Source organism: Rattus rattus, chromosome 5 (assembly GCF_011064425.1).
Source record: "Rattus rattus isolate New Zealand chromosome 5, Rrattus_CSIRO_v1, whole genome shotgun sequence".
In the NCBI taxonomy this organism is placed as follows: Eukaryota; Metazoa; Chordata; class Mammalia; order Rodentia; family Muridae; genus Rattus; species Rattus rattus.
The window spans coordinates 54,527,089-54,553,997 of NC_046158.1; the positions used below are offsets into that span (position 1 = coordinate 54,527,089).

The 26,909-nt window shown below is 41.7% G+C and overlaps 1 protein-coding gene across 1 annotated transcript in view; it reads right to left on the reverse strand.

Moving 5' to 3' along the window:
• Nucleotides 1-913: 913 nt before the first annotated feature.
• Nucleotides 914-26,909, reverse strand: part of Sestd1 (SEC14 and spectrin domain containing 1) — a 50,825-nt gene continuing 24,829 nt past the window's right edge. Inside the window, exons 8-17 of the mRNA XM_032903543.1 lie at nt 25,933-26,144; nt 19,480-19,602; nt 13,121-13,315; nt 12,549-12,663; nt 11,064-11,223; nt 7,263-7,344; nt 6,437-6,559; nt 5,681-5,872; nt 3,304-3,425; nt 914-2,094 (exon numbers count right to left, since the gene is read on the reverse strand). Coding sequence (XP_032759434.1) covers nt 1,965-2,094; nt 3,304-3,425; nt 5,681-5,872; nt 6,437-6,559; nt 7,263-7,344; nt 11,064-11,223; nt 12,549-12,663; nt 13,121-13,315; nt 19,480-19,602; nt 25,933-26,144 — 1,454 coding nt within the window. The 3' untranslated portion in view covers nt 914-1,964. The remainder of the gene's footprint in view (nt 2,095-3,303; nt 3,426-5,680; nt 5,873-6,436; nt 6,560-7,262; nt 7,345-11,063; nt 11,224-12,548; nt 12,664-13,120; nt 13,316-19,479; nt 19,603-25,932; nt 26,145-26,909) is intronic.

Consider the following 26,909-nt stretch of genomic DNA (forward strand, 5'->3'; position numbering starts at 1 on the left):
CACCATCATGAAGACTGAAGGAGGAGTCACAGGAGCTCCTACGCACAGGAGGAAAGCCCTGAAGGAGGGTTATCAAGTATAGAAAGAACTTCTGGACGGTCTCGGAGGCAGCGTAAGACATGGGAGCAGTTGGATTTTTACCCTGGTCATCATGGCACCATTAGTCAAAACTACTCCAGGAAGAAAAGGCAAGTATGATGTATCTTTCATTTGGGTGGAAATGACAGGGAGTCAGCTGAAGCCATGCATTTCGGATCGGATCAGATGTGAAATGCAGGGCACGAGGGATGGGATGCCTAATGAGACAGAGCTGAGGACAGCAGCACAGTGCACATGTGCAGCAAACCTAGTTAAACGAATCCCAGACTACGCCCTCACGTGGCAGGAGAGAGCATCGTCTAGGGATGGAACACTGTTGGGGAGAAGCTAGAAACAGAGGGAAGGGAGGTGATGTGTCAGAGAGCAAAAGCATTCGATTCGGGAGCCGCAAGACTATGGCTGATTCTCAAAAGGACAGTTTCCTGTAAGGGGAGGTGTAAAGTTGACTGAAAGGTGTCACCGAGTGAGGGATGAAGGACGGATGGAATTCATCAAGGCTGGCACAGAAGAAGGCTGGAGAAACTGGCTTTAGCATAGGAGGGTACATGAGCATCTCTACAGACCGGAAAATAAATCTGCATACAATCCTTGCATAATTTTGTACTGATAAGCCCAGTTATTTTTCACCTTAAAATATCTTCTAAAATTATAATTAACATAATATTAAAGTATATACATTTTTTTTTTCTTTTTCTTTTTTTTCGGGGCTGGGGATTGAACCCAGGACCTTGCGCTTCCTAGGCAAGCGCTCTACCACTGAGCCAAATCCCCAACAAGTATATACATTTTATAACTTAATACAAACATAAAAGCATTACCATTTTATGACAAATTTTATTTCTAAAGATCTGTACAGTTTTTGTGACTATACTTCTTCAGGATGGTTCTTGCCTCTTACTATTATGAGATATTAAATATTATTAACAATTTCTGCTTTAGTTCCAGGCTGATTACTGTGATATAAAAGATTACAATGAATTAAGTATGCATACCTTCATCTTTAGCCCTCCTTCCCCACAGACAAAGTGTCTTCAGGGTAGTTAATATTTTGGACACCATTTTTCAAGAGAAAAATTAAAATAGTATTCTGTTATTATGTTCTTAAAGGTCTAAACTGTTCTTCACAATAAACATGCTGTTTATTATATACACATGCATACATATGAAACTCTTGCCTAAAATACATGCAGCCACAATCAAAAACAATGATTAACCCGTCCTTACAATCCTAAGAATGCCCCTCTAATAAGGCACTCGTGTTTAGAATCAGGATGTAACTACCAAATTAAATAAGATGTTTAAAGAAGATTTTTATTAAGCACAAACAAATTTTAATACATTATGAATACAATAGGAAAAGTCTTTCAATGAATATGATATATCAAAGATCTGAAGGGTTTTCTTCATATAGACAATAAAAATAATCAATTTTGAAGAATTACAAAGTAAAGTTTTGAGGATACCACTATTCACTAACAGTCTAACTATAGTCTAAATATCTACATCACCTGGGGAGGAAGGGCAGCCATGGTTTGTAGAGAATTCCTAAACTCTGATTAGCACCATTCAAAGCTTAGTATGGGCTGTCGTCTACAAACTGACAGATCAGGAACAGCGTGAAAACAAAGACTCAGTGCGTGGTTACAGCTCCTTCTTTTACGATACCAGGAGTCTACAGTCTCAAAGCATGTTATGTGATTATGCCTTGGTAGTCGAGAAATGTTAGCATTTAGAGAGACGTGTTGTGGGAAGAAAGGAGGCTTATCCTGCTGTGAAATGCATCTTAATGAGCTGTGGCTAACTCCGTAGTATCCCAACAGCACAGATGTGTGGGCACAGACTGCAGATCTGTGGGAGCTGGGGCATTAGCTCTCCGTGGTCACCATTTCGGGATGTCTCAGCTGCTGCCTTTTGAGACTGACCAGTTTCATTCTGTCTCTGATGTGCTCTGCAGTAGAAGCCATGTCACTTGGACTTCCAAAATATTGTTCAGTTCTAAAATTAGAACACACAGAAACCACACAGTTAGTACAAATTCATTAACTGTAAGGTGCAGAAAAGCAGGTGTTATCATAAAATATGACATAACCTCTGAGTGCAAACGAGTTCATCTGGTGCACAGTAACTTGTACCTATAAACCAGTTCTACTGCAGGTAAATCCTATGGCGCTAAGCTACTCTCACAGTTCAAATCCAGGTATCCCTAGAGATTTTCTCAGTATAGACTATGAATGCTGTTCTTCCAAGGGAATAAAATGGTAATTTTTCAATATAAATTCTAAATACTCACTGGAAGTTCGTGACATAGCAATATGTCCTTTGTGTCTAATTTAAGTTCTGTTTGGTTCCAAGAAGTGCCCCCACTGCTGTGACCAGAAAAAACACAATTATCCCACCCTGTTATCAGGCATGGGAATCAAGACACAGAGAGCTTCAGTCACTGCTTGGGCTCTAGCGTCTGTCCTCTGCCCCATCACACTTCTGCAAAGCAAGGATACCTTACTTCCATCTGATGTCTTGGCTTCTCTATTGTTTGAACTATATTTCCTTTGCCTTACCTCTCAGTGACTCACTAACAAGGTCTAGATCTCTGGGCATGAACGATTGATTCTTTTCCTGGCTTATTTCACATTTGAAAATAAAAGGCAGGGTGCAGACCGGGGCCTGGTAACTCTCCATATGAAAAGCCCAGGATGCCTTAGAGCCCAGCAGTAAGATGACAGGTTTGGGGATGGACAGACCTGAGACTATCCTGAGTCCAATGCCTAGAAACTGGGATGCCCTGCTCTCTGACTTAATCTGAGCCTCGGGTCCTTCAGTTCCAAATCCCAAGCATTCTGGATTAGCTAGTCATCTGGATTAGCAACAAAGATGAAGAGTTAAAACTGCCTGACTGGTGCACCTCACTAGGTCCCAGCCCCTTTCCTGACCCTCCGCTCTGAATGAGGCCTACCATCTCAGAACTCCCTGTGATCATCACAGCTCAGGCTGGAAGCCCATGCCTCAAACTAACCTGTGATCACCCATCTACAAGTTGTTAAGATGCAAATCTAACGTCAGCAACCCCAACTGTCACAGTTGCCAACAGTGATTTGGACGTCTTTTCAGTTTGAGTTGATTTACTGTAGGAGTTGAAAATGTAGACCACAATGAAGATACTCAGGAATCTTTCTAAAGAATAGATTGATAAGAACATGCACATACCCATCGGGGTAAACCACGGGGATAGTGAGTCTATCCAGAAGTGATTTTCCAATTGCTTCAATTTCCTCAAACTGCTCCTCATCGTTCATTGCTTCAGGCTCTTCTGGGCAATCTTGCAAAATCTGTAGCAAACAGAGGGCAGCACCAACCAAGAAACGTAAAGGGAATTAGTCCTGTGCAAACTCTGTATGCTGAAGAAGGAGTTCGGCTTAGTGTCTTTATAAGCATCACTGTACAAGACTGGTAAAGAAATTATAATCACGAATGAAGCATCTCTCTAGTAAAAATATATAATCAAAAGTACAAAGACATCTACATTGATTTCTAGGAAAAAAGAAAGCAGTACTATTTGGCAAGTGAACGGAATCTGTGCTTAAGAAAGAGACAATTTATCTCTAGCTTATTAGGCAAACGTTTACTCAACAATGAATGGGATGTTTATTTAGCAAAGCCAAGAGTGAATGTCAGACTGACTCTCTTCTGAAGGAGCTTACAGACTGCAAAACTCAAAGACCCTGATGCTGAACCAATACAGAGCATGCAGCCACACCTCTGTGCAGACCAGACCAGCATCCTTTACCTGCTGTTCTCACTGTTACCACTCAGATACGGGAAACTGTCTGTCCCATCTTTAACCACCTTTTATTCTTTTGTTTTTTATTTAAAAATTCAAACTTTGGTTAAGAGCACTGGCTGGTCCATCAGAGGACCCTGGTTCAATTCTCAGCACCCACGTGGCAGTTCTGTACCTCCAGATCCAGAGGATCTAGCACACCAGGCATGTATATGGAGCACGTATCTGTGCATGCAGACAAAATAACCCCATAAAAATAACATAAATAAATCCTTAAAAGAAATACCAACATTTTATTTAAAATCTACTTATTTTTAGAGACCATCTATAGAGTTCTTGATTTAAAAATATCCTCACACTTAAAAATAGTCTCCTATGATGATATAAGTGGCGTTAGAAACTGGAATGCTTCTCCTTCTGATGCAGGTGACTCAGGCCCTGCTCTGGCTGCACAGGCACAGACACCCTGTTCAAGCCCATGAAGCACAACATTTGAAGTCTACACCTTTTTGTCACTGAGCCACACATGGTGTAATAAGACGAACGTGCACTGGATAACGGGCCGAAAAACAAGTCAAGCCACCTTCTAGCTTTCTTTCATCCTCATTAGGCCCTTGTTTGTCTGTTGTTCCAAGCTGGGTCTCTCTCTGTGGTCAGCCTGCCCTTGAACTTCTGATCTTCCTACTTCATTTTCCAAGGGACTGGGACTACAGGTATGAACCAAAAGACCCACGTCTCAGTAAGCAGGTGAGAGAATCAGCCAAGGCCACTTCTAACAGTGTGCTTCAACATGAACTGCCTCAGGCCCTGAGGTCCTGCTCACCTGCTCTGTCCAGCGATGAGACTGCGGCCTAGGCTTTCCATGTTACTGTGGATTAAAAATCCCTACATATAAATTCTCACCATAAGATCAACACAAAAAGAACTACCCAATTAAGCTTCTTCTTGAACAGGATGTTCTCAGCATCGATACTGTGAGGAAAAATGGGCTCTATCAGAAACTTGCCCAACTAACACTACTTAATTTTATTGTCAGCTTTTGTAACTAATGACATAAAGCTATAAAAAAAAAAAGAGAGAGAGAGAGAAATTCCTGAATCTTTGAAAAGAATCATGGGACAAAGGCTTTTCTGTTTGTTTTTTAGTTTCATTAGATGACTTGGCTAGCCTTTATCCTAAATTGTGCAATCACAAAGTAACTTTTCAAAACTTTCTGACAATCATTAAAAATTAGTTGCCAAAACAGTTTCCTTTCCTGACCCAATGACAGAGCCTGACGAGGTGACAGCAGAGCACAGGCAGAGTTTGGACCTGGACTGGCTGTGTGGGAAGGAGAGGGAGGGGAAGCCAGGTTTCCTGTAGCTCTGCAATCCTCTGGCCAAGCACCCGAGTGGGGCAGCTCAGGAGACTCAGTACAGACACTCTTAAGACAACACACACATCCAAATGAACCTTAACAACACACGAATATGAATAGTGATAAACACACAGAGTAATCATATAATCACATTTCTCTAGTTAACATTTTAGATGCTGGCAACTTTTGTTAAGGGAATACACTAGGGCTGGAGAGGGGTCAATGGTTAGAACACTATCTACTTTCCCAAAGGCCTTGGGCTCAATTCTGAGCACCCATATGACAGTACTGTTACTGTCTGTAACTCCAGTCCCAGAGGAATGTGACAGCTTCTTCTGGCTTTCAAAGGTACTGCATAACCTGGTACACAGCCTTAAATTCATATAAACACTTATACACATAAAATTTAAAAAAAAATCAAACAAGTTTTTAAAGATTCTGCCTACCTTTTCAGCATTCGAGTGGAAGGCAATAGCCATTTCCAACCTGTGCACTCTCTCTTCAGAGGCTACCGTGAACTGCTTCCACACTCTGTTCAGTCGAGGAAGCGTGTCCCCTGAGGATCGGGAAGTACAGCGCAGAGACTGGCACAGCACAACTGTGGCCTGCAGCAGCTGTCTGCCATAGTCGTAAGTACTCTAGGAAGGAAAATAACCACGGAGATGAATACACCGATTCAGACGGAGGGGAAGAGGGGAGAGGAAGGGGGAGGGGAGGGTATGGCACCAATAGACATCAATAGTACACAGTCCAGTGGCCTCAGAGATCATCTAATGATGACCAAAGGAGGAGGTGACGTTAGTTACAAACTTCACTTCACATCTAGTGAAGTAAAGTATAAACATGCGAACTCTGCTTTACAGAGAATACATAAACATACCCTCAATCCCAAAACAATGCTGTATTCCTATGCTAATTCTACTGAAATACTACAAGTGCTGCTTTTAATTTGCTGTTATTAACAAATATCGAACATTGATCAATTCAGTGAACTGTTAGACGGTCCACACAATAGCATAACATATAATACTAAATACTGGGCGCCCAGAGACCCTACACTTGAGTGAGTTTCTGTGCACCAGATGTGTTTTCTGAGCTGTGTAGCAGAACTGATCTCCTTAGACCTGGTAGGTAAGTCAACCATAATCCTGCAGAAAGCTAGCCACACAGTGCACTTGTAGAAAAGAAGACAAGTTCTGTACCTGTGCAACATCCACAAATTTCCTGTGTTTTTCCAGTAAAACCTTCGTTTCCTGAGCATCATCACCCAATCTGATATGGGTCTTCAACAGGGCATCCAGAAGTTCACTTAGCCATTCTACTGCCTACATGAAAATACAGAATAAAACTACATTCACAATTCTCTTCTTGTATTAAAATATGACATCTTACTTCTGTTTGATTAGTTAGTTCTTTAATTCTAACTTTGGTTTTAGCATTTATTCAATGCCATGCTCTATGAACTAATGATCTCCTCTGCTCCTCAAACTTCTGCCTCAAATATCAAGACTGGACCTACTGAAGAAAAGTGCTCAATGTAAAACTAGCATCACGTGACCCATGGCCATGGGATCCCTGTAATACAGTTCTGCTGGGATCTCATTACAGATGCGAATTATGACTTAGAATGATAAGTTTTCTGTATACACCAAGATTAAGTACTTTTCTGATATTAAACACAGGACTATATCAAGTTGTTTATGTAGTACTGAAAATTCTTTTATGGGGTGAAAGCAGGGTGCTTCACTAGCCTTCACTCCAGGATAGAACTAACAACTGAGCTGACAAAAAAATGTTCCCAATCTCTAAATCAACAGAGGATTTTGCTGAGGGGTGAGTAAATGAGACCAGAAAACGAGCTGAACACCAAGCTCTATTCTCTACAGGAGAAACAAGAACTCATGTAATAAAGTGACTGCCTTAGCACCACAGGAGCCCACTTTGTTCATACTTCCATGAACTGAACTTTCTAACTTAATTTATGAAGTCAGGCTAAACCAACTTTCTGTGCGGTTAAGCAGGCCTTACCTGTGAAGCATCCTCTTCGCATTTAAACAACTGCACCATCTGAAGCATTTTCAGCCTCCGCACGTCTACCATGTCCTCACATCTAATGGACCAAACACAAACACAGCTTACTCTGGGTTCAGTGATTGTCTGACGAGAGTACTTAGTCCTATGCTATGAACACTCCAACTATTTTGTACTGACTTGTCAGAAGTTTATGAATATCTAATCTATTGTCTATGTTACAGCAAGACCTCAAAATACCTGGAATGATACTGAATGACAAACCCTCTTGAGGATAGCATGGATTCTGCAAAATATTGAAGCAAAGCATAAATGCAGTGGTCCACCAAATCCCAAAGAAACCTTATTAATCAAGCTTCAAAGAAAGAAGTGTAAGAGTTTAGAGAATGATGTTTCTGGGAAATTTAATTAATATATTTTATCCAATTATACTAGCTGAAACAATATTAAATCTGAATTAAAAATTTATATCTAGACTCATTAAGAAAAAAATAACCCTCAGATCTTCTGAGTTAAGACAAACACGGTGCAGAGCACTGTCTGCTCCCTCTGTGGTCGGCATGGGTAACGTACAGTGCAAACTCCAACAGTGCCTTGATTTAAGGAAGATCTGACCCATTTCCTTCAATCCCACACAGTTCCACAGGAAAGCAGGAAGGGGACTCATATAAAGCCCTACATATTAGAAAAAAAAATAATTCAACAGGTCCCAGGCTCTACAGTTAGTGTTCCTGAAGAAAGTCTAATGATAACCCGGAACTAGCTTGCAACAGGCTACTTTTTAGGTGAAGACTTTCTCAGTCAGCCTAATGTTACAATACAGCTTGTAAAGGAAAGTCTGTAAGTGACAAAAGGGAAATAATGATAGTTGTTTCCAAAGTATAAAACAAAATATCTAAGACATCTTCATAGTAAAGATGGTTAGCACATATAAGCACACACATACTTTGTGTCATTTAGGAAAATAAGACAGTTAGCTCACATTTAAACTGTATATCATCAAAGCACACAAAAGTCAGTTTGGAAAATGTTCCTGGCGAATGAACTTTAGACAGGTAAAAATGTTAATGACACAGATCCAGCACTTTGTGGGGTGGAGGGAAACAAGTGACTCACTTGCCTAGCATAGCATCTACTGGACAAGAAACAAGAAGATAAGGAAGTCCTGGGTGCATGAAAAACAACATATTTGAGAAACAAAGCAAGCGTAATCCTGTGGAAGTTACAGATACTAAGACTGCGGAGCTGAAGGCGGCCTCCCATGTGATCCTAAGGACCCAGCTTCATCTCAGAAAACTGGCCAGAGTAATTCCATCCGGCACACATGTCTGACAAGAGTAGTCCACAGTCAGCCATCACCAGCCAGCTTCCCTGTCACTGGAAGTCCATGGCTCCACCCCACGGAAGACATGACGAACACTGGCACGAGACCCTGGAGGCCCTGCAGCTGTCCTTTGGTTGGAGCAGAAGGCTGGTAAGGAATATCACTTTAAGATGGGAATGGTGTACATGAGCACCGGAATCAAGGACAGTTTACACCATGAGGCTAGAGAAGAATCACAAAAGCTCAGGCAGGGCTGATAAAGTACAAGGCGCTCCAATTAAAGCAACGGGGGCAACTGGGAGAACATCTGTACAGTCAACAGCCTTTCAAGGACATCGCTGTGGCCTGCAGGCCATGCACAGCTCAGGGCTCATCAGGGAAGGGATCTGCCCCTGGAAGTGTGAACAAGGCTCTACAGAAACAAGTAAAGCTTGATGAAGAGGAGGAGGAGGAGGAGGAAACTGAAGGAGCAGCTCCAGTACAGGAATCTAGGAATCTGTATAAGATCCTCCAGAAAACAAAATGGAAAAGACTTAAAACCACCAACACCAAGAGCAAAAGGTCTGGCAGTGTTTTTATAGTGCGAAGTGAGAACTTTCCTCAGTGTTTGGTAAATGTCCAGGCCCCACTGCCAAGAGGGTGCTGCCTAGATGCCTGTTTGGTTTTCGAGGACGGAAATACACTTTCACTTGGCTTTACACTGCATGGAGTGTAAGGACAGGACATAGCAGTGGTGGTGGTCAGACCTGGAAATGGTGCAGAGACAAAAAAAAAAAGATAAGAAAAAGCCTGGGTTTCTAGTAACAGAAACGACGAGCGGCCAGGCTTCGGACTCTTGTGGTGAGCAGATCACTCTCATCTGCAGCAGCCTGAAGAGCAGCAAGGCCCAAGGCGGGAAACAACGAACCTGGGGCATCCGACTGGGATTAGAGAGCAGGAGATAAATTCTAAATTTGGTAGCCAACAGCAACTTGACAGGAAACTAGGAAACAGAGCAAAGTTTGGGGGTGGGGGATTGGTCTAGACAGTTGGTTTGAGGGGAACGTGGCACATCCAGCTGGAGGCCCTCTGGTGGTATCCTGAGTCAGAGAGCCTTGGTAACTAGCAAGCCCTGAGTATGCAGGGCACAGTCAGAGACAGCACCCAGAGAGGAGAGGAGGCCCACGAGCCCTGGAAATCACAACTTTAGCAACAGAAAGAGAAAGCAAAACGGATGTAGCCAAGAGGGTGCTTTGAAATAAGACACAGATGTCACTGATTTCCCGAAAGACAGCAACAACTGTGGCCATTGCCATTTAGAATTAAGCAAGTCTACTCCCTGATTTTTCCAAGACCGAGCATTTATTAGATACATAGACTAGAAGTTACTGACACTAGAACAAGGAACAGACAGAAACCGTGAGGGCAGAAAGGAAAATAAAGAGGACAGAAAATAATGCAGAGAAGTAAAGCACAGGCTAGGCCTGCACAGGACTGAGCTGTGAGGACGAGCGGTGCCATCGGAAGGCAGTGGGCCGAGTTCTGTGCACACACTTATTATACTCGCTCTTGGAGACCTAAGCACTCACAGGAGGAGCCCAAACCAGTGGAGGAGAACCGTGGCTGGAGTGAAAAGACAGGACGGTGTCAGAGAAGCTGGAGCACAGACAGACTCACACTCGAAGCTGATGGAGGGACGCTACAGGAGGGCAGGGTGCAAAGGGATCCCCTGCCCTGGGACTCTGTAAAATTTCCCGTGACTTAAGTAGGCAGGTGTGCAATATTCCATAAACCATGCCAGATCAGCTACCTGTGCCTATTCCTCCCTCTGTGATTTTAATCTTTACTTTCCAACACTTCTAGGCCACTGTGATAGACTGAGTCTCTAGGGCAGTGGTTCTCATCGTCTTCATGCTGCGGCCCTTTAATACAGTTCCTCATGTTGTCGTGACCCCTAACCTTAAATTACTTAGTTGTTACTTCCTAAGTATTTTTGCTACTGCTATGTATCTGATATGTGACCCCAAAGGGGTTCTGACCCACAGGATGAGAGCAGCTACTCTAAAGCCTTAAATTCCTGTTAGTCCATCAAGGGAAACAAAATCGGCGTCAGCCCACTGTCTAATCCTACGACCAACATAATAATGGATATATGGCATAAGAAAATGAGATACAGAAACAACCAGGTAAGACCTAACAGAGCTCTAAAATAACAGAAAACAGAAAAAAGCACGTCTTGAAGAAAGTCTGTTAAAGCAGATATGAGTACCTGAGAATGACTAAAAGCTTTACAATCAGGTAAACGGGGAAAGATGTCTCTTCATCTAATGAATCAGCATTAGTTGTCAGAAGAATTATGTAGAAATTATCACACTCACCTCAAACCTACTATATAGCATATAACAGGTAAGACAATTGAGTTTGCAAAATATACTGAACTTTTCTCTCAGTGTCATGCTATCCTGATAAACTTTAACATAACATTTAGACTTTGCCTTTGTTTCCTAAGTTGCATATCTTCCATCACTCCTTGTATGTGGTCCACGTTTTCTTTATTCTCAATTGTTACATCCTTTCCATAGGCCCAGGAAGCCTGATTGGAGATCTGATCCAGGAGACCTTGACCTTTTTCTCGTAAGCCTTGCAATCCCACATCTAAAACAAACAACGCTGGGTTGAATCTCTTAACAAGGGTGTTTCCCCTCCCCGCGACAGCTAGACATGGGTTCTAAATGTAGACTTAGACAGTGGCACGCCAGGATGCAGACCTTTGACTATCTCAAGCAACAGAACCTTTAAATGGGACTTAAAGGGGAACTCTTTTCTACTTTTCGACTTTGCTAAATTCTTCCTAAATGGTATCATCAAAGCACAAATCTGCATATATGACTATTTTAAAAACTAAAAGTATGAGAATCCCTATTTCAACAAATATGACTTTCTATTTTTTCCCTTTAGCTTTTGTGTTCCATGTTTTAGGGAACCAGCACACATATTTTGTTTTAAAAACGTGTAATATTGTAAGACTACAAAATCACTCACAATGTATGATCCAAGTAAAAGGATGAATGCTATAAGGCAGTCGCTGAGCTCACACGCCATGGAAAACACTATTCAAGATGCAGAGACTCCAAATTAGACATGTGCACAGGAGTTCTGTTTTGAAGTGAAGTGTGGCTCAAGAAAACTTCTGAACTTCTGATACTTTAAAAGCACACTTGACATATGAAATATTAAATAGTATTATACATATCGTCCATTAACAAAGGCTGTAAGCAAGTAAAACGTCAATACAAAAGTGCTTTCTAAACGGTTTCCCTGAAGTTGTTTTCGTAATGAATTTATTTGGTTCCATCGTGTGTCCTCACTTTCTACTCTCTCGCCCCAGCATTCGGCACCTTGTCCGCTCACCCCTTCTGTAAACGCCCTTCTCAGTCTGACTTCCAGCTATGAACTTCAATTTCCTACTGCACGCACATGGAAGGAAAGGGGCCTGACGGCAAGGGTCAGAGCTGGGTTAACAGAACTGGACACGCTTTCCCTTGGGGATTATTCTCAGTGCAGAGACACAGTACACAAAATCAAACCAACTCTTTTTTTCTCACGGTTAGAATATAGCAACACACATAACAAAATCAGATTAAAACACAGTTTGGAGCATGCAGGGTTTGCCATGGAGCACTGGAAAGTCATTACAGCTTCTGCATGCACTGTACACAGCTGTCCCTGGGGTATGCACAACACAGCACCTGTAGCCTGACTGAGTGACAGAGGGCAAAGGCCCAAGGTCGGACTGAGCAACCACAATGGGAAATAAGTGAGCACAAATTATAACCCTTCACGGGAATAAAACCTTTCGATATTATGTTTCTGTGTTCACTGCAAAGGACAATTAGTTCAGTATATAAATTAAGTGTCTAACCATGGTAATATTTTTAACAAAGAACTCTTTGGTTTCAGCATTTTTAAAATCTGCTTACCAACACTTTTCAGCTTCTCTTCAAGCAGTTTTAAAGTTTGCTGAATCGATGCTCCATCAGCTGGTGCTACGTCTACGCACAACATCCCTAATAAGCCGTCCAACTGCTGAGACAACTAAAGCAGAGGGACAAAGAGACAACCCTGATGTAACCAGCATCTTAAGTCTTCAGTGATTAATGAGGTCATCACAAATACACTAGGAAAGACTATGTAGTTAAAAGATAAGGACGAGTAATCAGAAAGCATGTTATCTAGAAGATGGGACACACGGACGCATGCACCAGGAAGGTCAGCAGAGGGCAGGAAGTTACTGATGGCTCCATTTCTGTCTATGTTACAAACACATACGATTGAGAAGCCATCAAAGTGAACTACTAGCTTGGAATGCTCTAGTTCAACAGGTTCAGTCACATGCAGAATGACAAAATAACTTAAAGAAATTCATTTTATTACCTCCACCAGAAAATTACTGTCCCAGAAAAGTCACCATGGGGCATGCAAACCTACAAAAGTTTGTACAGATTGTTCGGGTCATTTGGACACAGGGAAGGGAACTGGAGCAGGAACTCACATCTTGGGCCACACCATGAAACTCCAAAGCTGCCTGCAGGAGGTTCTGCCTAAACTCTAGCTGGCTGGCCTGCCGGTAGCAGACGTCACTGAGCTGCTGCTGCAGGGACTTCAACTCTACAAGGTCTTCCTCATCTCCGGCATTCAGAAGCGCTGCGATCTGCTGGTTGAGCTCCACGTACACTGCAAACCACTCCTGTAACAGGGGCGGCACAGAGCAAACCAAAGGTCAGACTTACTCCTGGGGCACTATTTATAATTTCTCAGGAAGAGAAACAGAAATGTTTGCAAATTAGAATTATTTAAATTAAGGATAAGTCCCCCATCATCAAATCCTTCCAGACCCGCCCAAAACCAGTCTCTCCTGGAACTGCTAAATGGCTCCTTCTTCCCTGCTCTATGGGAAGCCAGTTTACACTTAAAAAACACAGGGGCTCCTGAGGTTTTCCCAAAGCAACTACAGTTCTTATTGAGAACATTCCACAAGGCCTAGCTGAGTGCAAAGGTAGGCCCATTCCTCATCATTACCTCCAGACTTCCTGTCTACTCCCCCAAAACCTCACCACTGCCTCAGAGCATGCTGTGGAATTTGAATTTCACCCGCCAGGTCCCCATCCACAGAGGGGTGGCTTTCTCTTCGCAAAGTTTCCACCTTATAGACATCTACCAACACCAACCAACTCCTGAATTTGTCTCTTTGACTCCCTGATTCCCTCCTGAACTGTTAGTCTCACTTTTTCTCACTGGCCTCTTAGGCACCACAAAGGCTCACTGCCTGCTACTATACTGCTCCCTAAACCTCGATTTCATGAATCCCCTTCTCTGACCTCCCAGGGCTGATCCCAAGTGTCCTCCTTCAGCGTCCACCTACCCATGTCTACAGATTTGCTGTCCAGAGCTTGGCAGCCTCCTCTCCCTTCCTCTGTCCGAGGTCACACATCACACCACTTCCATGTGGACCCATGCCATGCTTCCTTCTACGCACGTCCTCACCCCGACCTAGAACTAGGCCTCCCCGCCTACTGCGGCGATGCCAGCTCACGAGGCTATGGCGCTATAGCCATGTGCTATACACTGATGGTCAGCAGCAGAACACAACTTTCAGTGTTTGCCGCCTGCACAAGGTTGGGGAGTGAATGCAGGACAGAGCTTGATGACATTCCTATGCATGTATATATCCCACTTTGTGCCTTGATCATATCAAAGAACTCAGAGTTTTATTACTTTTTTAAAGGTGGCATACACAATATTAGGCCTTAATCTGCAATGTCTTTTACAAAAAAAAATTATTTTTATTTCTTCTCTCCTCTTTTTCCACACACCTCGGCACTGTGCCTGTGCTCCCCCAGCACATACACACACCCTTCCCTTTAGTTTTTCTCTTACTTCCTACTTGTTTTTTAATTTCTCCTAATTTTGTACTACCACTCTTCTGAAACCAAGCATGTCCCGCTCACCAGGAACTTTCTGCGGCCTTGCTCCTCCACTAACTCGCATCGCTGGCTCCACCCATGAACTCAACATCTCACCACAGCCTGCTGCCTCCCTCCTTTAGTAGGCTTTTGTTTTCACTACCTCCAGCCCTAACTCCACACAAGTCTATGCTCAAAAGTGCTTCAAACAGCTTTAGTTTCTTTCTACAGGTTGAAAGGCACCGTACAGTCCCCCTGCAGTCCCCCTTGCCCTCAACACCGGCCTCTGTCTACACCTTGCTCCCCTGGTCCCTGGCAACACCAACATGCTGCCCCCCATCATGCTTCTGCAGCACCAAGTTTTCTATCTCAAGTGTCTCCTGAGCTTGAATTCCTCCTTCATCACATTTCAAGGTTCAGGGACTAAGTGCCATCTCCTCAGAGAGGCCTTGCCTCAACACCACACCTCTCCATTACTCTCTACTCCCCATCATCCTGACTTATTGTAAATTCTATCTGGTAAGACTTTGCTACAACTCAAGAATTCAGAACAATGCACTCGATTAATGTACACTGAATAAATATACAAAATGTAATGGACATTGCAGACTTGGTATTAAATTAGGTAGGTAATAAGATGGTTTTTGGCAAAGTCTGGAAAATTTTGGGTTAGTATGACTAAGAACACAGTAGTAATACACATGAGAAGCCATACAACAAAGACCTACATGCTTAGACTGCCAAAAATGTGGAGCTCAAGGTACTGCTCCATTAATGATGGTGGTAAGAATTATCTTAATATTTTATTGGTTATGTTAGAAACATAATTAGTTTTTAAGGAATTTTTAAAAATACAAAGTTATCATAATGAGTGATGGAGAGTGGATGTCAGCATCTGATTTTACACCGCGTGTGTCTTGTGTGCACATCGGGGAGAGTGCTAAGTGGAACATGGGGGCGTGGCGGAGGACACCCTTCAGGAGCGCTCTCTCCTTCCACCATGTGAGTGCAGAGGACACACTGGGCTCACCATGCTTGGCAGCAGCACCTTCTCCCTGCCCCAGAACAGCTGTTTTAATGGGAAAGAATCATGGAGAAAATTGATGTCATGTTCTCAAATAGAATGTGATTTCACTGTCATATTTATAGCACTTAGAAATTTAGTTAGTATTCTGAAGAAATGTGTCTACTTCCTGAAAAAGAAGTTGCAATGACTCTAAGCAAAGCAATAAACTAAGGGGCTAGCCTTCTAGAAAAACATTCTCACTGAGACCTTCCAGCTTCACTTCACTTGGTGCTTGTCAGAAGGTTTAAACTCTTTGTTGGGGCCCCAGGGTATACAAGGTCTGGTAACCTCACCAAGGATGTAAATATAACACAAGGACTGACTGATGTGTTTCAAAAACCAATACTTTGATTAGAGATACAGATTTTACTGATTTACACAACTGAGGTTGCCCTAAAGACATATCAGCCTGTCTAGGATGAGTCATGGAGGACCTGACTTGTCTATAACATGTACTGGAAATTAACTAAAGTGTTTATTCCTACAAAAGAGAGGGATGTACAGTATATGTGCCCTCAGGTGAGCAGATTGCCTTTCATTCACCCTGATCTATCCAGCTTGTACATCTATTGTATGGAAAATGATTTCGTATAATGAAATAAAATGCACAAGATTTGGGGCTTAAATGAAGATTTAGTCAATGAGCTTGAGTGTCTTATTTGCAGCACTAAGACAGTCAGCCAATGAGCTTGAGTGTCTTATTTGCAGCACTAAGACAGTCAGCCAATGAGCTTGAGTGTCTTATTTGCAGCACTGAGACAGTCAGGCGTGAGCTGCCAGTGTGTGTGCAGTGGGGCACTGTTGGGATGTTGAGCATCCACAATAGCTGTACCAGGAGCAAGCAACCTAATGCGGATGAAAGCAGCACTGCCAGGTCAGGCTACCTCGGTGATTCCCACACAGGATGTGTCACGAGGAAACGTGTCCTGATTTGCTAAGTACACCCTGGTTCCTATTAGACGGCACACACCAGGACATGTGGCCTCTGTGGCCAGGACACCAACGGAATGCTAGAAAGGCTTCACAGACGACACTCCACACTCTTACCACAGCTTTCCTGCTTCCTTTGTCTCTTCCAACCTACCAAAGACTTTTGCTGAATTAATTCTTTTTAAATTTTTTTTAATGTTTTGAGAGAAGGAGTTTTCCAATTTGTAATTCTCCTACCTTAAAGTTCTGAGATTACGGAACTGAGATTACAAGGCCACACCCAGATTCAACCAAAACACTTTAAAATTTGTTATCAGATTCTATAACCACTGCCATGCTGCTTACCACATGCTCTGTTGTACTAAAAAGCGGAATGAATTTCTAAATCATAATCCCTTGCAAAGAACTGCACATTAGTATGAGTCTCATTCCCCTTCACATTAATCCTCAACAGCCACACATATTGAGTTTTTAGTTTTAATTCTCCATTATGTTTATGTGAAACTTGAAATTTGATGCTTGACATTGTAATTTAATGCAATCGGTATACTACACATGTCCAAATTCTTTGTTAGCTATCAATACGAAATTTGTCATTACTTCCCAAGACCTGAAAAATACCAATAAATGCTTTCAACAGTTGGATCTTATTCACAAAGAAAAAATAAGAGTTTTAATTCTGTTACTGGGATTTTGGTTGGTCGGTTGGTTGGCTGGTTGGCTGGTTGGCTTAAACACAGAGTCTCACTATATAGTCCTGGATAGTCTAGAAATGGCTATGTTGACCATTAGCCTCAAAGTTAAGGTAATTTTCTATAGGTGTGTGCTGTACCACACTCAGTTAAGAAAGTCTTGAATAAAATACTAAATATTAGAAGCGTAAATATTAGAAGCTAGCACATTTATCAACCAAGCTTTTTACAGGTCAACAGTGCAGCGCCACCTATTGGTAAAATAGTGCAACCCTCTTTTTAAACCTTAAAAGGTAGAATTTCAAATCTAACAAAAGTACAAGAGACAAAATAATAAAAGTTCATATCCACCATGCTTTAGCTGTTTCCAACCTGTGGCTGACTCCATTTAACGCAGACTCTCTCCCAGTTTTTCCACACTTCCAACTACACAGCGAATCCCGAACAGCGCACGTGACTACACAGTCTCCCAGGAGCCACAGCGCTTCCCCAAGGACGATGAGTAAACATGTTAAATTGTCTCTGCACGTCCACAAGTACCAACAGCGTAACAATTAAAATATAAACAAAAACATGCTGTCTCTTAAGTTTGTTCATTAAATTGAGTGATTTCTCTAAGAACAAACACAGAAAGGACCACTTGGGGCACAGACATCCACTGGATTCCAGTAAAGCATGTATAGTCTGTCAGCAGTGTCTGCACCTAGGAAACAGTGAGGTGGCATCTGAAGGGCCTCCATCTAGACATCCCACAGCTGGTGGTCCTCTCCAGTTTAAAAGTTCTGCATACATTAGCACACCAAAGTAAGCTGAAGCACAGGGACCCCATAAGCACACTGCTTCTTTAAGTAATTTAATGACTGTCTTTGTGTGTAACCTGCACCTTCATCCACACTTCATGAAAGCACAATGTGCTTTCAATCCGATGTGAATTTATACATGGTACGTGTATACATTACCCATTTTCTACCTACAAGTGTCTTTCTTGGTTTCTTTTTTAAAATAACAAAACACAAATGTCTTCAGATCCTCACGTCACAAATCCTCACTGAAAGTCTTACATAATTAAGTTCTCTCAGATAAAGTCAGGAATTTTCTATGCCACACTGATTTCAAGAACTAAGGAAGCGTACAAATCATAGAATCCAGTTATTCTATAATGCACTCCAGAATAATCCACGCAGTTCCTACAAACCAAACACTACCAAAAATTAAAACAAAACCAGAAACAAATTAATTAGTACCATGTCATGTAAAAAGAAGCAAGAGAATTAAAAAGATTATAACCCCAGGAACAGGGCTTATAAGTTAAATACAACTTTGTTAAGAGAGATCCATGGTGGAAACTGTGAAATGCATTAAAACATATATACTTTCAATTATAGGACTTCCCTTTTAAGTTTCTTATGAGTTCAACATTATTATTACTGACCAGTTTTTGAAGATATTCTAAAAAGATGTAAATGAACAGATTTAATGTTAATTTTTCCAATTTTGTATTCAGTCTATTTAAAATCAATGTAAATGACATGACCTGAGAAAGCTGAGGGTTCTCCTCACAAACTGGGCGTGACTTTCACATTGAGGCCAGGCTGACTGCCCCATAGCAGAACCCAAATACTACTAAACTCCTCCACTTGCAAAGTTTTACATTTTAAATTCTTCTCAGCCATTATTCTCTACAACCAGTTTAGGGATTAATTTACTGCCCAATGTATATCTGATTTCCTGTTTTTAACAATGGCTGTGGTGTGACTCCCAGCATGTAATTCTACTGTATATTCCCAGTAGAGCAGTGAAGGCCCCTCTCTCTGAGAACTACAGAGAGCCACTTGGAAAAGGAAAGGAAACAGGGGGAAAATAGGATGGGCTGGGGGTGGTAAAAACTGTGGGTTTTAAAGGAGAAGTGAATATGATTAGAGTATTTGATATATAACTATAAAAATTTCACAATGAAACCCATTAAAACCAGAAGTTTCCACCACCTCAAGAATTACTGGTAAAGGTTCTATAATTTTGTCACTTTTTCCCTGACACTGTAAATATCCTCCAAATTGTGCTTCCTTGACAAACTGTATGGGAATCAGGCCCAAACTAGCCCTGATTATGCACTGGCCACCAGGGTGTATTTCAGACCTCTAAGCACCCAACATACGCACTCCGCGCCCTATAGCAACACTGGAAGCCATTTCTATAGAGTGCATTGCTCAGTCCCACCCATGGCAGAGCATGCTGGACTCGCAGAGGGAAAGCTCCTCACACTGTGCTGGCTCTCGATCTCCTCATGCTTCTGTTGCAGGGCCTGGGATGCCCTGATGGAGTCACCAATGCCCCACTGTGCTCTCAGTTGCTCAGATCCAGGCCCTTCGAGCCAGTTCACAACCTACAAAGGAAAAGATAAGATAAAAATAACCAAAAGCTTTCCAAGTTTTCATTCTCATCAGGTTCTTGTGCCCAAATCCCTGAATTCTTCAAATGTCTCTAACTTAAGTTACTTCAATGCTATTTAAATATCTATTAAATATTTTAAAAAATCACTCGCAGTAAATGTCACATTTGGAATAACGTATTTATGCTGGGATATCACTACCAGAACCCTGAATCTGAAAACATGAACACTGTATCTAATACTCAGCTTTCAGCTATCTGACTATGCCAGACTGAGGTAACAAATCAAAAACCAACAGAACAAAACACTGGGATGCTTCTATTAAGAGGGTTAAATTTTACAAATAAGAGATCCAAAACTATATGATGCAGAGTTGGGGAAGACATAAGAAATGGCATTGGTCAAAGGCTTTAACTAACATGTCAGAAAACTGAGTTTCAGCGACTAAGTAACTTGTCCAAGGTAACAACATACTATTGAAAAACTAGGACCAAAGGACACATGTAATGATTCAGTGGAATGTTCTTTCCAAAGCCCTAAAAACAGTTAAGTAACAAAGTTAAAATAATACCTTCTTGCTTTTGTAACAAACTGCAGAATAAGACTACTTTAATATGTTCTAGGTGTCTTCCTAGGATAAATTAAGCATCTAGACTTCTTATGAGAAACCCTGCAAACTCTGCTCAAGTAATTAGGGGGGTGTAGTTTGCCAGGATAACAGGGCACAGTCCTCTGCGGTGTCACAGAGGCAGGTGTAAGGAGGCAAGAACCATCTGGGGTAAATATGAGTCATTCTAGCATCAAACGTTCATGCTCCGTCGTGAACCACTGAACTAAAAGATGCCCCAAGTTGTATTCCACCAGACATTAACAGTTCAGACCTGACCCTGGGTGAATTTTCGTAGAAGCAACAATACCAAAGTAACGCTGGTTATATTCTAGCCTTTATCAGGTGCTGGGGGAACAGAGTAATGATCATGCAGGAGGTTCTGCTAACTCCTCCTGCACACTCACTGTTAAGGAATTCTAATGAAGCAGAGCAGGAACAATATCATCAAGCCTCCCCTGTTACTAAGTTACAACAGAGATTCCAAGACTAGATACACAGTGACTTAAACTAACTTAGAACAGTTCTCAAAAGTGGGTGCAGATGCCACCGTCACTTGCTGGGAAGGCCTCATAGTGAAGAGCAATCTGTTCTCACAGGGCATTTCTGCTAAGAAGGCTTGACACACATTCAGTTCTAAATGTTTACACACTTTTTTAATAATTATATAAACATACAACATAAGGAAATCATGTGTATTTCCTTCGGTTAATTTTCAAAGCAGTTTCCCTGCATCATTCTAGATGTATTTGCTTCAGTCAGCTCCTAAGATCCAAGTGATTTCTATCCTGTGATTTTCACTTGGCACTACTGTAGTAATTTTCCATGTGCAAACTACTATGATTTTTTAATAAGTTTACAAACCTCATTTTAAGGAGGCCACCCCTTTGCCTGCCTCTCCCCAACTGTCCAATCAATCAACCCATTCCCTCTAAGATATACAGTTATTGCATGTATGTTCAAGACTCTGTTGTTCCATGGGTACATGATTATATAAAAAAAATACACAGCAGCCATGTATAGTATTTTCTCTAATTCTGTTTTACTTCCTTGGAAATAGATCCACTGAACCTTTCTTGTCCAATGATGAAAATGCTAATGACTAGTGCATACATTATAAATCAGTCCTGCAAAATACTTGCTTCTATCCAAAACAACTAATAATAAGTTTTAACTGTATTTTTCAATAACCTTTGCAAGGTACACAAACTATTGTTATGGAAATACTCCTGACAACTAGAAAAGAAATCTCTCCATACAGTTATTAGCAGTTCTGAATACATTGCAAATGTCTGTTTATCACATATGAGGTCCTCTGCGATTTTTTTTTTTGTCTTTTTATCTTGTATTCTGCTGCCTTAATATGCAAACTTCTGCTTTAAGGTTCAATATTATCATGCAAAGCTCAAATATAAAACAATATTATGGCTGACAACTGGAATAACTGTGTAGGGCTTCCTTTTGACTGAACTCGTCAAGTTCGTCATGTGCACTATTGGCAGGAACTCTTCAGAATAAACAGAAGTCTGGTCCTCAATACCTTCAGTCTCTCATCGGAGCATCTCTACGGGAGCAGGGCTCTAGGACCTGCTTTACTTCACCGGACAGTGCCACTTTCACAGAGGAGGATGAGCAGCCGTCAGTCGAAATTGCGGCTCTGCTCCCAAGTGTAACCTGAAGAGAGTGTGCAGGCTGCTTTTGGGACATCCAGTCAGTGTACATAAGACACCACCACTGTCCCATATTTTAGCATTGGATACAACAGTTAAGACAGATACTTTCTTATGAAACATACAAACCCTTTGGGAAAATACAGATGAGACAAAAACTATAAATCTTCACAGGACAGAGGAGCTCAACTGCAGGGAGGTTGGGGAAGCACAGAGCCCAAGACTCACAAACACAATCTACCATGACAAGTCTTACACGGCAACTGGCATATTCTGACAGAAGCCCTGTGCACCATATTTAAGATGAAGACAGAACTCAGAATCACACTGGGTGCTGCTTGCTGTTAACTTGTCCTCATGGGTTATTATGCTGCCCTACTTCTCTTCAAACTCCTGCCTTTTTTACCTTCTACACAACAAGAAAGTTGTCACCAGACACCTCCTGACTTGAGTTTCCTGACCTGTAGACTGTACAAAGCAAAGCTCTGTCTGCATCATTAGTCAGTCTGCTGCATTAGTACAATAACACAAAAGTGAGCTAAAGTATAGACCTGTAGAGGAGCCATGAACCTAAACATGAACTTCATCCAAAGGACGGACATCTCACTGACACAGAAAGGCAGTCACATGAGCATCAGTACACAAAGCTTTAATGCACACAGAAACTGATTTTCCTCAGGATGGAACGCAAAGTGTTGATGCAGTAACTGTATGATTTCTAATAAAATTATTCAAATTGAGGTCAATGCCTAGTAAACAAATCCATTTAAATGCATCAATGATGGTGCCTGCCAAATGGTGTTATAAAATTTTCATTCACACTTTACTCAGTCAAATATGAGTAAAAACAGTTTTATACACAATCTATAACAGTATGACCCCCTCAAACAGTTATTGATACATTTAAATGCAAAGTATAACCTTGGAGATGTGTCCTTAAAACCTGTGAGAACAAATATTTGCACAGGCCAAGAAACCTAAGGTGGTGCCCAACTGTTTCCCAGCTGGATGGCAGGAGGGTGTTTCAACCCGCCAGCAGGAGGGCGGCCAAGCACCTGAGTGCAGGAAGGGCCTGGGGACTGGGAATGGAGTCCAGCTGTGCACTTATGCTACTGACAGTGATCTTACTCAGCTCCTGTGGCCTCTCTCTGGAATGCAGGGAAAGCGCATGCTCTAAAAATAACACTTGCACCTTGCCAGAAACACAGCTGCAGTACTAACCTGTAGCACTAACGGAGCGACCACGGCCTCTTCAGTGAAATGGTGCCGTTGCTTACCCAGGAGCACACGAAACCTAACTCCTAACTTCACAGAAGCAGCGTAGGGAATATCTATTTGCATTCCTCATGAAGCCTGACACTGTCCATCTAAACCATGATGGAAGATTACCAGGTGACTACTTAGCACTCGGCCTATCAGAGCGATCCACTGCTCACGCATCTCACTCTCAGTGACGCTAGCACAGGTGAGTGGACAATGCAGGGTTCACCGATTTAACATAAACAGACATGCAGCTTTCCAATTAACTTTATATAAAATGATTTCCCCCAGTATGCAAGGAACTCTGGTGCATGGCATGTGTTCAGCATGCCACTTACATGCTATGGTAGGGACATTTAAATAACCATGTTGTCAAGGGAACTAGATCTTTCCTTAGGTCTGTGGGAATGCTGCATGCTGACCATTGTACACCAGCATATTTGCAGCTCCACAAAGAAAACAGCCAGGTGTGGCCACATGTGCCTGAAACGCCAGCATTCAAGAAGCTGAGGCAGGAGGCAGGAGAACGATGTGCTCAAGGCCTGCCTGGCTACAAAGTGAGTCCTTGTCTTTAAAAGAAATTAAAACCAATGACAACAACAAAAATCCCTGAGCTGTAGTGAGATGTATGTTTTTTAACAGTGATGTTAACTATCACGATCATTATAAATATGACCATCGTCATCTCTTAACTGGGCATTCAAAAATGCACGCCACTACAGTAACTTCTTTGACCTTTTCTATTCAGCAAAATACACATGGTGATCAATCTCTTGTCTATGCATAAACCCAAAAGCCAGAATTCTTTCATATTAGGCATTAAGAATCTTATAAAGTTATCTTTTAAATCTTCCTTTAAAAGTCTTAGTAAATAGGTGTGTTACTGGTTATTGCTGTAATTGTTCTGCTTGTGGAACAAGAAACAAGGGCGTAAACAGCCTTCCAAGGCCAAGCTGCGCAGAAGAAAGGCCAGATTCAGAGAGCCTGTGTTCAGAACCTGAGTCTTGTCCCAGCCACTGTGCCATGCTATCTCTGTGCTATCGAGAGAATTCTAACATGAACTCTGAATACTCAATAGAGACGGCCTTTAACACACTAACGTGACCTAGGAGCGGCCACAGAGAGCTTTGAGTTATATGTGATTAATGTTAATAAAAGACTCAATCTTCTGCCTGGAATTCAACGTCTTCCTTTCATATCTTACTAATTTAGTCAGAGGTCCCGAAGTATAGCCTGTAGGCCAAATCTGGCCCATCACCTGCTTTGAAAATGAAGTTTTACTGAAAACAGGCCTTGTTCATTCATATGCATATACATTTCTTTACTGTAAGGAAGTCTAAGTAGCTGAAACTACAGAAAACACCACACAGTCCATAAAGCCTAATGTCAGTTAATGCTTTCTCCAGGGGCACCAACATTTTGGCTCCCTGTGCCACACTGTCCTGAAGCACAGGGTAGGCCTGACATGCCCGTGACAGGTCTACCTTGGTAACATACAGCACTGGTGTGAATATCCAAAGCTGGCTCTTTCTGAGCACTGGCCTTCCTTCCATACGTGCTCCTGTGCATGTTTCCACTAATAGTAAGTGCTCTGCAGGCTCCAGTGCCACCCAAGACTCCAAGCCCACTGCCATTATGCTATTCTCCAACCACCAAGAAAGCCAGCTTCCTGCAAACCTTCTGTACAGTGTGGAAAAATCTGCCAGTTCCTAGAAAAATAAAGACAATTGCTACTTCCTCCCACTAGGCCTTTGCAGACTACAGCAGTCTCACAAACGATCAGTCTAGAAACGCCCACAGCACTCTGGTTCTTTCCTTGTGATATTTAATGCTTTTTCTCCTTACTTCTATCAACAAACAAAACAGAATCTACTTCTATAGCCTGTATACAATTCAGCACCATGATTAATACTTACCTAGAGAATCAATGCATCTAGATTTTTAAAAGAACACTTCAGTATTTCAAGCTGTTTGTACTTGTTTTTAAAGGTTTTATTTTTAGTTATGTGTACGTGTGTGTCTGTGCATGGGTGTATACATATAAGTACGGGTACCTGTAGATGACAGAAAGGCATATAGCATCAGATCCCCTAGAGCTGGAGTGACAGGCACCTGGGAGCCCTTGAAGTGGGTATTGGGAACTGAACTCCAATCCTCTGCAAGAACAGTATCCTCTCTCACTGCTAAGCCATCTCTCTAGCTGAGCCAGCCTGTACCTTCAAATAAAATTATTTAAAGATTTATTTTCTTAATTGTTCAGTAGATAAAAGTCTACCATAATCTAATGAACAGAAATGCCTCAGATTTCTTTTGGTATTTTCAGCCATATTCTGTATGAAAATCAATTCTAAAAAGCAACTAAAAATTCGTAAGTACATCTGTTTTTATTAACAGTATAAGTGGGTACATTTAATATTAGAATTAGAATACATCACATATTACCTTTGTATTCTAGAATACTCTACAATGATAGTAAACAGTCTAGTAAGTTTTAGAAATTAAGAATAATTCAAACAACCATGTTCAAATGTTATAAATTAAATGAATATAGAAAGCATTTATGTTTTAAAGTAGTTGTTTTTGAAGTCACTTTGTTAAGTGAATTAAATAATCAGTTCCACCATGGCAGAAATAATTTCACTTTAGTGTAGATGCTCCCTATGAATCCAATTTGAAATCTCTAAAGTTCTCTATGTGACATAAAGAAGAGTTAATACAGTCAGTCAGCAGTCAGACGTTATCAGACACCCAGAATTCACAGGATGGGCACGGCAGCCTGACACCCACCTGCATCACCTTCTGCTGGATCTCCTCTAACTGTGTGCGCTTACTGCGCTGCCTGCAGACCTCCTGGTAGCGCGTATACTGCTCCCGGAGTGAGTCTAACAACTTCATAACCTGTGGCTGTGCGAGCAGTTCGTCATCCATAGGAGACCACGAGACCCCTCCATCGGAGCCATTAAATCGACGCTGCTGTAATTCAGATAACAACTCATGCCCTTTACAAACGAAAGATACTTGTAATTAATGCCCACAAAAATACAGCCCTACAGATTGATCTTCTAAATCCTACGCCTGCTTTTAAAACCTATCCTTCGGCCTTCTCATAAGGAATGAAGTACAAGTGGAAACTTCATATATCACATTGAGTAGGAAAACTGCATTTGTGCATAGACATGAGAACAATGTCATTCAATATAAACTAGAAAACATATTGAAACAAATGGCCAATCGTGTAAATATAAACACCCTATTTGCCACAGTAAATGCAGAACATATACAATGATAAATATCAGATTCTTGGTGGATTATTACTCAAGATGTGGTGTCAATAAATTGTCTTTGTGAAGCACAATTACACTCTAGAATTTTCATTAGTAATTCAAGAAACGTGTTGGAGGTTTTCAGCCCCTCCCTCTCAGGCACAGCACTTAAACGCTGACAGTGAAGTGGAGGTGTCATCAGAGTAGCTGGAGGACAGTCTTTATGAGCAGTACAAAGCAATCCTGAAATAATCTCGACAGGGACGCCTGCGACCTACTGACTGACCGTGGCCACGCTGGTGGGAGAGCTGCATCTAGCGAGCTCCTCAGGAATCTGCTCACATGAGAAGCTGACACAGAAGAATGCCACCAAAGCTACAGGCACACTGACAATTTTAAAAAGGAAGAGACTGTGTGCCCAGAGTAAAACTACTCTGATTGTTATACAGGCATCGAAAATACATAGATATAAATTTTCTTCTTCCCTTTATTTTGGAAGTA